Source organism: Centruroides sculpturatus, unplaced genomic scaffold, assembly GCF_000671375.1.
Source record: "Centruroides sculpturatus isolate CEXI.00-Female unplaced genomic scaffold, Cexi_2.0 scaffold138, whole genome shotgun sequence".
NCBI lineage: Eukaryota > Metazoa > Arthropoda > Arachnida > Scorpiones > Buthidae > Centruroides > Centruroides sculpturatus.
The window spans coordinates 964573-975166 of NW_019384434.1; the positions used below are offsets into that span (position 1 = coordinate 964573).

The 10594-nt window shown below is 30.1% G+C and overlaps 2 protein-coding genes and 1 long non-coding RNA gene across 5 annotated transcripts in view; 2 read left to right on the forward strand and 1 right to left on the reverse strand.

The window, feature by feature from the left end:
- The window catches only part of LOC111619867, a 4813-nt gene extending 3542 nt beyond the window's left edge, over window positions 1-1271 (reverse strand). The window contains exon 1 of the long non-coding RNA XR_002755834.1: window positions 1066-1271. This is a non-coding gene — a long non-coding RNA (uncharacterized LOC111619867). The remainder of the gene's footprint in view (window positions 1-1065) is intronic.
- LOC111619863 (endothelin-converting enzyme 1-like) overlaps window positions 1-5438 on the forward strand; it is a 12772-nt gene extending 7334 nt beyond the window's left edge. For all 3 annotated transcript variants that reach the window (XM_023361688.1, XM_023361687.1, XM_023361686.1), the window contains exons 10-21: window positions 571-817; window positions 3539-3637; window positions 3717-3791; window positions 3857-3963; window positions 4037-4101; window positions 4173-4224; window positions 4304-4371; window positions 4533-4663; window positions 4744-4815; window positions 4902-5006; window positions 5083-5132; window positions 5219-5438. In XM_023361688.1, coding sequence (XP_023217456.1) covers window positions 571-817; window positions 3539-3637; window positions 3717-3791; window positions 3857-3963; window positions 4037-4101; window positions 4173-4224; window positions 4304-4371; window positions 4533-4663; window positions 4744-4815; window positions 4902-5006; window positions 5083-5132; window positions 5219-5321 — 1174 coding nt within the window. In that variant the 3' untranslated portion in view covers window positions 5322-5438. The remainder of the gene's footprint in view (window positions 1-570; window positions 818-3538; window positions 3638-3716; window positions 3792-3856; window positions 3964-4036; window positions 4102-4172; window positions 4225-4303; window positions 4372-4532; window positions 4664-4743; window positions 4816-4901; window positions 5007-5082; window positions 5133-5218) is intronic.
- A 1239-nt stretch (window positions 5439-6677) lies between these two features.
- LOC111619822 lies at window positions 6678-9988 on the forward strand. The gene is made up of 10 exons (XM_023361642.1): window positions 6678-6752; window positions 6819-6925; window positions 6999-7063; window positions 7135-7186; window positions 7365-7407; window positions 8557-8634; window positions 8709-8747; window positions 8843-8977; window positions 9041-9214; window positions 9818-9988. Exons 1-10 carry the CDS (start codon window positions 6678-6680, stop codon window positions 9938-9940), a joined length of 891 nt encoding a protein of 296 aa, XP_023217410.1. The 3' UTR covers window positions 9941-9988.
- Window positions 9989-10594: the final 606 nt, after the last annotated feature.

The following is a 10594-nucleotide window of genomic DNA, read 5'->3' on the forward strand; positions in this document are numbered from 1 at the left end:
AACTGTCAATTAGATATTAATAATGTAAAAATAATACATAAAGAGAAAAATATTGTAAAAAGAAAATTTAAAGAACATTTCGCGATAATTATGCAAAGTAATGTAATGAATTTGAATAATGGGGTGATACCAGCGGAATGCTGGGAAGAGTTTGTGTTTCTTAAAGATTGTAAACGCGATGGTGTCAGTGAGAAAGATGTGTCTTCTTCTGTGTCTACGACGGAAAAAAATGTGTCGTCTGAGATACCTTCTGCTGTTCCTATTGTACACTCTAGTCATCAGAAACCCTACTGAAGAGGCCTTGACAGGCGAAATGCATTTGGGGTGAAGTATATATTTATATAGAAATAAAATTATATTTTCTTTGTTAACCTGTTTACCTTTTTTAATTTTTTATACCAGTCTACGGACTCGGGACTTATTAAGCCTCCAAAGGTCAGAAACGAATGGAAAACTAGTAGTTTTCCGTGTACTAAAGATTAGTACAGTACGGTAATATAAAAAAAATGAATTAATTAATTTAATTAATGGTAATATAAATACTACATTTGAAATTATCGAACTTTATAGCGTGGTAGACAATTACATGATGTGGAGATTCGTTGTGGATCTGCTGCCACTTCTAGATACGGGTTTCAGAAGATCGTACAAAACTATGCTACCAATTGTCAAAGATGATTCAAACTTTATGTATAGAAAGAGAGAATATTTCTTCGACGAATGGAAACAATGCGTACACATAACTAGTGAAGTCTTTCGACTGCCAATTACCTTGGCCATTGCTAGCAATAGCATTCGTCCAGCTATGAAAACTGAGGTAAGTATACATTTCTTCTATACTTCTGCACTGAATTACTTATTAATACGTAAAATATATGTTAATTTAACGCTCTATTTCACTCTACGCGTTTTCATGAATGGAAAGAGTTTGGCTTTTTTGCAATGCATACGTGTCGCACCATTAGTTAATTTAAGATCCTATCTTACTACGCAGTAAAATGAATCATTTTACAATGTTAGAATTAAGAAAATGTGTCGAATCATGGTCAAAATTATACAAATTACCATAAATCCTGTATATTTATTTCTTTGATAGTTTCGTAACGAGATGCAATTATTTCATCTTTCTCCTCATCTGATGATCAATTATAATTCTCAGAATTATTTGAAATCTCATTGTTATCTGGAAATACATTATTCGAGTAATTGTCGACGTCAAAAGCAATTTGTGTGTAGACAGCAAAAATAATTTTATCATTATTGAAGATAATTATAAGGGTACCTTCCTGTTTGTAAACGTTTCCTGTGCTCTAATTTGTTAAACGAATTATAATGATAAATTTTAACCAATGAGAATGATATGTTTTAAATTTGAAAATCTAAAATAATAAATTAATATATTTTCTAGCTATTTATAACTTTTTAGTGAAGGAATTTTCCATATTTATTCTTAATGTTGTAAAATTTCTATGAGTATGGAGATGAAATATGAGAAAAGATACCAAGTGAAATCATTAATTTTTATTAATATATAGAACAAAACTTAAAATTTTCTTCTATATTGATATGAATTAATAATTTTATTTAGTATATTTTGCTATATTTTGAAATTATACATTCTTCACATACGATTGTCTTCATTCAGGTCCTATCACAGAAAGCCAAACATTGGCACGAATTTAAAAAAAAATCATTTATTACATAATTAATATTACATATATAGAAATTAATGGATGATAACAATTGAAAATTAATATTCGGCAGAAGTACGGTAGAGGTACATTCATCTGTGATTCGCGCAGGGTATCCTCTGCCGTGTCAAAACGGCGACCCTTCAATTTGAATTTCATCTTTTGGAACAAGAAGTCACAGAGCATCACGAGCTTGCTGAAGATCTTCGAAGTCTTGGATACGGTGCGCCTTCTGCTAGTGGCTCAGGAGGCTGGGCACAAACTATAGTATGTTGCAATTCAATATCAGACCTCAGAATCGCCTGCACTGTTCCATACGATACATTGATCTTAGCGACAATATTCTTGATGATCCCAATGCAAAAGACGTCGAATGTTCTCAACAGTTTCGAGAGTTGTGCTCGTGAAGGGTTGATCTGACCTTTTCTTGTCCTCCATTGACGTTCTGCTCATTTTGAAGCGCTCGTGCCATGGGTTCACTACTTCATTGCCGCAGGCTTCTCGAAGCATTTCAAGGGTCTCTGTTGCCTACTTCCCCAATTTAACACAAAAGTTGATGTTAGCTTTCTGTTCCAGTTTCAGGTTCATGATGAGATTGCAAAGGCTCAACAGGACATCGTCGAAAAACTTCTGTAACACAATCTCCAATCAACGCAGCACGTTACCACTTTGCATACTGATTCATGAACATTTCTTGACTCTCTCGTTGCATGCTCAGGACTGTGCACCACCCCCTTACGTCGCTACAGGTTCAGCCTCGAAACTTTTCGATCTCATAAAACAATTTTTTATAAGGCATTTTATTACCTATTGTCGTTTCCAATTCCATATGTGATGATTGCAATGGTTTCGTTTCGTTGGTGTTTTGCTATTGTTAATTAAAGAATTAGATCGATGTCCACGTGCCTTATGTCAATGATTTGATATTGATTAGGGGAGATCGGGGCAAGATCGGCATGTTAAGCTTTACTTAAATTTTGTGTAATAAATACTGCTGTAAACTGAAAAAAAAAAGCTTTGCATATTGTCTATTGGAATGTTACCTTACTATAGAACTGGTTAAAATCAGTTTGGAAATAAAAATAATTAAAATAATTACAACTTTACAAGAAGAGAGNGCGCTCGTGCCATGGGTTCACTACTTCATTGCCGCAGGCTTCTCGAAGCATTTCAAGGGTCTCTGTTGCCTACTTCCCCAATTTAACACAAAAGTTGATGTTAGCTTTCTGTTCCAGTTTCAGGTTCGTGATGAGATTGCAAAGGCTCAACAGGACGTCGTCGAAAAACTTCTGTAATACAATCTCCAATCAACGCAGCACGTTGCCACTTTGCATACTGATTCATGAACATTTTTTGACTCTCTCGTTGCATGCTCAGGACTGTGCACCACCCCCTTACGTCGCTACAGGTCCAGCCTCGAAACTTTTCGATCTCATAAAACAATTTTTTATAATGCATTTTATTACCTATTGTGGTTTCCAATTCCATATGTGATGATTGCAATGGTCTCGTCTCGTTGGTCTTTTGCTATTGTTAATTGAAGAATTAGATCGATGATTTATAATGACTCCCTTAAACGTGCCTTATGTCAATGATTTGATATTGATTAATAATGACTCCCATAAACTTCAATATTATTTTAACCCGCTTAAACTATAGTTTAAGAGCCATAATCTATATGTAAACACTTCTAATCCACTGTTACTCTATGTTTCTCACTTCTCCCCTTTTACGTGTTGTTTGTTGCTGACATCTCAGAAATGTGAAAAACTTCGATTTATAAATTTTCTTTAGGAAATTATTAACAATAAATGAAATTTTCAGAAATTAAAATTCCTTTTAAACAGGTAGAAGATTTAGCAGGACACTTGAAAGAGGTCTTCAAACAAATGGTGACGTCTCAAAATTGGCTAGACAAAGATTCGAAAATGTTCTTGAGAAGTAAGGTTAGAAACTTTTTGTGGTTAGTAAAACCTTTTACAGGAGTTTTTTTTTCTAAATTATAAACCTTTCATACGTTCAAAGATGGAGAACATGAACATTGAAATTGTCAACAACAAAACCATGCAAGATCCCATTTTCACATTTATTATGAAACAGGTAAACAGTTAAGAATTTTTTCTTCTTTTTTATTACTTTTATTGAAATTTTTAATATAAATTTAGCTAGAAATAGAAGACGACACTTTTGTCAATGCTCTGCTTCAAGTGGAAAGAGCCTTCTTTAAACTAACTGCCACCCCTTCTCACGTCAAACGATCTAAACCTCCGAGGTAATTGGAATAAAACGTATATCTTCAATCAAAGTTTTAGAGAATTTAAACGTATTAACATTTATCTTTCTAGTGTATTTATCAAGTATCCACCTCTATCGCCGACCATAGCTTACAGCATCCCTATTAATACATTAGGTATGATTTCTTATAGTATTTCTTCAGCGACATCACTTATATTCGTGGATGAATATATTATTTTTTATTAGTTTTATCCGTGGGGATGTTGCTGACTGACATCAATTATTCGGAGTCACCCAAGTAAGCCATTTATATGTGCTTTTTATAAGGCTAGTAATACAACAGGCGTAATAAAAAAATATCAATTAATTCATTTTAGATCCTTAATATACGGAGGACTAGGATCAAATTTAGCGAAAAATATGTATGCTGCATATCACGAACATCGTATGTATAAATTCTTAGTTTGTATAATAATAGTTAAATATTTATTTGTTCTAAATGCGAAAATCTCCATCTTCATCTTTTATCTCATATTTTACAGCTCAATTCTTCAATTTTATACAAATTATCATTAATTATTTGTATAATATGCATTTTTAACATAGTTTACCAAGAATCAAAGGAAATTTCTGACGAAGATGTGATCTCTAAAAGGGACGAATATAGATATAAAGAGAAAATGAATTGCTTTAGAGCTCAACAACTTATGTATTCTACGTATTTTAATGTAGAGAAGGTCCTTATATTTTAATTTATTTTGTAATTTTTAAGTTATTTTCATTAATATCTTAACATTTTTTTTTTTTTAAACTTAAGAATCCAAATAAAATGGCGACAACGTTGAAAGAGGTGATATCGTACACAGTCGGATTGAAAGCTGCTTATTACGTTGGTAGCATTTTAAAAAAATCGCTTTTAATGTTATTAATTTTATAATTTTTATTAAATTAAAATTTATTTTCGTATATTCGTAGGCTTATATGAATTATATCAAAAAACACGAACAGAAAGATGCGATTCTTCCAGAAATATACTCGAATTTAACTCATGAGCAGTTACTTTTTGTGAGATTTGCACAAGTAAATTTCAAATTTCGAAAATTTTATTTATATTTTCTACGTATTTTTATATTAAATTCACATATTTATCTTCCAGACGATGTGCGAAATTCAAGACAAGAAAAATCCCAGACAAAATACCGTTATGTAAGAAGAATTCGTTAATTTATATAATTATAAAAAATATTTTAAAAAATTATAATTTAATTAATCATTTAAACTTATTTTACTAGGTTAAATGAAATTCTATACAACATCGAAGAGTTTTCCAGAGCTTTTAAATGTCCTTCTGAAAGTACAATGAATCCTAATGATAAATGTGCCATTTGGGAGTGAAGGAGAAGAAGAGAAGAAAAACTTAAATAATTTTAATTGTACAATTTTTAATAAATTTAAAAAAAAAATTAAAGTACTAAATTTTGATTTTTACGACGAGTGCATTTATTAAAAGAAAAGAAAATTATGTAAAAAAAAAAAATTCACAATTCATCATCAAAAAGACAAAGATATATTTTTGTTGTATTTTAAACCAAATAAATTTATTTATCTTAATAATTTTTATTTATTTATTTATTTTTCGTATTTTTCTCATTAAAAGACTCATTAAATTTAAGTTTTTGTTGCGAAATTTTATTTTTATTCCATATCATCGCGTAGGTTATAATTACAATGCAAAGTGCATCAACCGTGAGGATATAGAAATCAGGTAACAGTACGTTAAAGTTACTAAACTTTGTTTCATACAGCAAGAAAGACTATCTTATTTACATAAGTAACATTTAACACAAATATTTGCATATTTTTTATTGATTATACAACATAAAACTGAACTACTATAAAATGAAATGTTTATGCACTCAACGGATCATCACATTTTGCATACAGAAATCATTTAAAATTACAATTTTATTATGTAATATCTTTACTAATGATCTTGCAATATGCAACGTATAGTTTATACTACGAATTTCTTTATAATTTCTTATATATTCTCGTAAATTCACGTTAATATATCTTTGCCACAAAATGCATTGCGTATCGTTAATTATGTTAGAAACATATGGATAACTGACCACGTTTGCATATTCCACGATATTCGTCACTGGCATCATACGAAATACATTGAGACGAGCTATCGTAAGTGGTCTTAACACAGTACATACCATCTCCACATTGGCCATACTCATTCATGAATCCTCCACATTCATCACCCTCGCTCTGTCAGATATTACATTTAATTATATACTTAATTACAATATTTTATCCTATTTTTATAAATATATGTACGAATTTACCTGTGCACAAACTGTACATCCACAAGAAGTTGTAACGAAACCTGAGGAACAGTCTTCAGGAGCAGCTTGACAGGTTTGCTCATCGCAATTCGTGTTAATTGTTGTTGTTTCTGTTTGACATTTGACTCTAAATACAAAATTTACCATATTTAATAGTTTTCTAAAATTAAACTATTCATTTATAAATAAATTTTCAGAAATTAAAATTCCTTTTAAACAGGTAGAAGATTTAGCAGGACACTTGAAAGAGGTATTCAAACAAATGGTGACGTCTCAAAATTGGCTAGACAAAGATTCGAAAATGTTCTTGAGAAGTAAGGTTAGAAACTTTTTGTGGTTAGTAAAACCTTTTACAGGAGTTTTTTTTCTAAATTATAAACCTTTCATACGTTCAAAGATGGAGAACATGAACATTGAAATTGTCAACAACAAAACCATGCAAGATCCCATTTTCACATTTATTATGAAACAGGTAAACAGTTAAGAATTTTTTCTTCTTTTTTTATTACTTTTATTGAAATTTTTAATATAAATTTAGCTAGAAATAGAAGACGACACTTTTGTCAATGCTCTGCTTCAAGTGGAAAGAGCCTTCTTTAAACTAACTGCCACCCCTTCTCACGTCAAACGATCTAAACCTCCGAGGTAATTGGAATAAAACGTATATCTTCAATCAAAGTTTTAGAGAATTTAAACGTATTAACATTTATCTTTCTAGTGTATTTATCAAGTATCCACCTCTATCGCCGACCATAGCTTACAGCATCCCTATTAATACATTAGGTATGATTTCTTATAGTATTTCTTCAGCGACATCACTTATATTCGTGGATGAATATATTATTTTTTATTAGTTTTATCCGTGGGGATGTTGCTGACTGACATCAATTATTCGGAGTCACCCAAGTAAGCCATTTATATGTGNAATTTTTCCACAAAGATCTTATATTCTTCAAAACCTTTAACTTCACTATCTTCCAGTTTTACAAAGCTTATATTACAATTATTTTCAATTACTGTTTTCCTATTTGAGGGATCTAAACTTAATTCGGTTTGATTCTCTTGTCAATCATGTTCTTTTTAGTTGTCTGTCTATATCTAAAAGAACCATCCATTTGAATAATCTTGTTTGTATTCATATCAATTGTATATATTATATTATCCTTAATATAGTAGTCATCTCTTATTAATATTTTATTTTTACTAGTTTTTTCTACTTTAATTTGATTCTGTAGTTTTTTTCTTCTGATTCTTGATCTAATACACAAATCCGTTGTAATTATTATTTTTTTCTCGGTCTTATTAACAATTTTTTGTTTCAAAGACCAAAATCTCTTGAGAACTAAATTTCTATCCTTAACAGATTCCAGAATTACTTTTATTATTAGGTTATTCTTACTATTTTTAAGTTGGATTAGTCCTTCAATTTCTATATTTTTTAGACCTAATTCTTCGTTAATAAACTGTTTAATTTCTTGCGCAAGGTTCCATGTTTTAACCGGAAAATTAAAAATTATTATGTTCTTATTAGTAGTTTCATTTGCCATTTTATCAAATTCGAATTCAAATATACCTTTTAACTTTTCGTTATTTTTATAATTTTCTTCTAATTTTTCTATCTTGTAACCAATTATTTTCATCTCTTCTTTATAACTATTATTTTCTTCTTTTATCTTATTAACTTCAGCTTTTATTGATTGAATTTCTAAGTTTAACTGGCAAAATTTTTCCTGAATTAATTCGTATATAGATCTTAATGTATATTGTGAATCATCAATACCTTGTTTTTCGATTTCTCTTGCCGGTCTAAAATAATCCTGAATTTTCGAATTTCTCGGGGTCTCATTATTTCTTTCGACCTTTTCTTCAATTTGGTAGTCCTCACTTAAAATTTCCAGTAACTGCGTTTCCCTTTCTTCTTCCTTGTGACTTTCTTTCCGAGGTCTACCACGCCCCCTTTTTTGCATATCCAACTGGCTTGACCGAAGTGGCAAACGGGAAAGAGGACCAGGATTTATTTCAATTCCGGCAATTATTAATAGTAGTTTAATCAATCCCAAGGTTAATTTAATGTCAACAACTCTAATCTGTACATACCACATTGCGTAATTTTTTGTTATTTCCATTCCAAACTTGTTCCACCAACCTCTTAAAAAAGTTCACTCGCACGCTTAACGGCTCTGACACACCCCGTAATAATTTAATATCATCATCATCATTATAAAATTTACATTACAATTAAGATATTTATAAATCAAAAATGATTTTTCTTTTAGCAGATCCAGGAGGAAGATCCAATTTTAACTTTATATTTCGTATCTGGAAAATATGATCCGATCCTTATCAAGGAATCTGTAAGAATATTATATATTTTCTTAAATAAACTTTAAAGTTATAATCATGATGATAAGGATGATGATTTATTCAGGGAGAAGAACGATCTTCTTATACGAAAATACTACAAGATGTAAGTTGTTCTGGAATTAACAAATGCGCAAGTATCGCTTTATTTTTGTAAATTAATTCAATGCGATGATTACATTATCAATTATTTATCATTAGAATTCGTTTGATAAAAAAAATACAGCAAATAAATCTCCAAATACAGATTTTCCTTCAAACGTTTGGACCGTGTACTACGAATCGGAAAAAGATAAATTCTTTTTTGAATTTCATAAAGATTTGATGAATAATTTGGTATGTTGAGTAATAATCTATATTATAGTGAAAGTTCTTAAATTTTCTTATATATTATCTTAGCCAAACTGTGGAAAACCAAAGCGCATAAAGCACAGGATGGATCACTTATATGCTACAATAAGAAGTATCGTGAAAAAGAAAACAGTAACTGGACATTCGAGCATAATCTCTAATGATCCATCCTGTACTAGTTCTATACGTGTATCTTCTCGAGAAAGTTACGATATAAAACAGGTAAATTATGTGAATTCCATTTATAATTGTGATTTTCTAAATTTCGCCAACGTCTACTCACTCGTGAACATGAATTTATGAGGTCTTTGCTTACTCTTGTGGACATTCTCGTGTTTACAATTTAATAAGAGTAACAGTGACAAAAATTCGTGTAGATTTTTTCAAGACTATTCCAATTATCTGAAGAACCACGTTGCCTTGACGATAGAGAATCTTCCTCATACAAGATAACTCAATCTTGTATAGATGATGGATACGGGAATCATCATTAACTGAAAAGTAATGACAGAAAATCTACTATTTTATATGTAAAAAAATGCTAACCTTAGCAGTTATCTTGTATGGATGGTATATGAGACATCATACAAAATAACTGAAGAAACTGTTAAGGATCTTCAGATGATGGCTCTTATGTAAACCATCAATTTTCCAGATCAATCTGAAGAACCTGTTAAGGGTCTTCTATTATTTATATGAGATAATTGCCAATTGTATCGTTATTGCAGATAAAAATAATCCCACAGAAACTAATCTTCGACTGATAAAGATTATCAAACCATCTTAATTACTGTATTTAAGTAAAATATCCTTGAATTTTTCTAGGAAAATAAGATCTGTCCTGATTATTCCCGTTTTTCGAGTTCCATATTTTCCAACGATGATGACCCACCAAAAAATAAAATTCGAAATTCAAGATGGTGGCAATTCTGGAAGAAAATTTGTTGAAAATAATCGTGTAAAAAGTAGAATTTCTTATAAAATTTTAATGTATTAATCACAAAATGATTAATAAAGATTTAATTTTTAAATAAATTTTTACTCTTATGCACATGTATTTTTCTAATAATATTCAGCAAGTCATCACTTCTAATAATATTAATGTTATTAAGGCTTTTATCATTGTTCAATTCCGTATTATATTCATAAATCTACGAATATTTTAGAAATTATTTTTATATAATAATATAAAATGTTAACAACTCGTGCCTACAGAACAATTAACTGCGGGGTATACACGGTATGAGGGTTATACGAAGTTTTTTAATTTTTAATTTAGCATTTTTTGCAAGTTATACGAGCGAAAACACTGCTAACTTACATTTTACTGTAATTGCTTCTATTATTTTGTATAATTAAAGCTTTTAAATAGAATTAAAAGTCCTATATCGAGTCTGGAAGGTAGAGTCAAAACGGAGCTTTTAATGTAAGAAATAGTTAAGAATCGGGTTATTTGAGGAGAAAAAAGATATTATTACGCATCTAATCATTTGAATATAATATAAAAATTCAATAAATACTCTTTCATACTAAAAATTAATACAAAAATAAGAAGAATTAATGAGATAACATGGAGAAAAACTTGATGCGGAAGATAACGTA

Excerpts from the sequence above, each read along its gene's own strand:
- LOC111619822 (XM_023361642.1), top strand. The coding sequence starts at position 6,678 with ATGGAGAACATGAACATTGAAATTGTCAACAACAAAACCATGCAAGAT. Across the intron at positions 7,064-7,134 it reads CATCCCTATTAATACATTAG|TTTTATCCGTGGGGATGTTG; the intron begins GTATGATTTCTT and ends ATTTTTTATTAG. Across the intron at positions 7,187-7,364 it reads AATTATTCGGAGTCACCCAA|TTGTCTGTCTATATCTAAAA; the intron begins GTAAGCCATTTA and ends TGTTCTTTTTAG.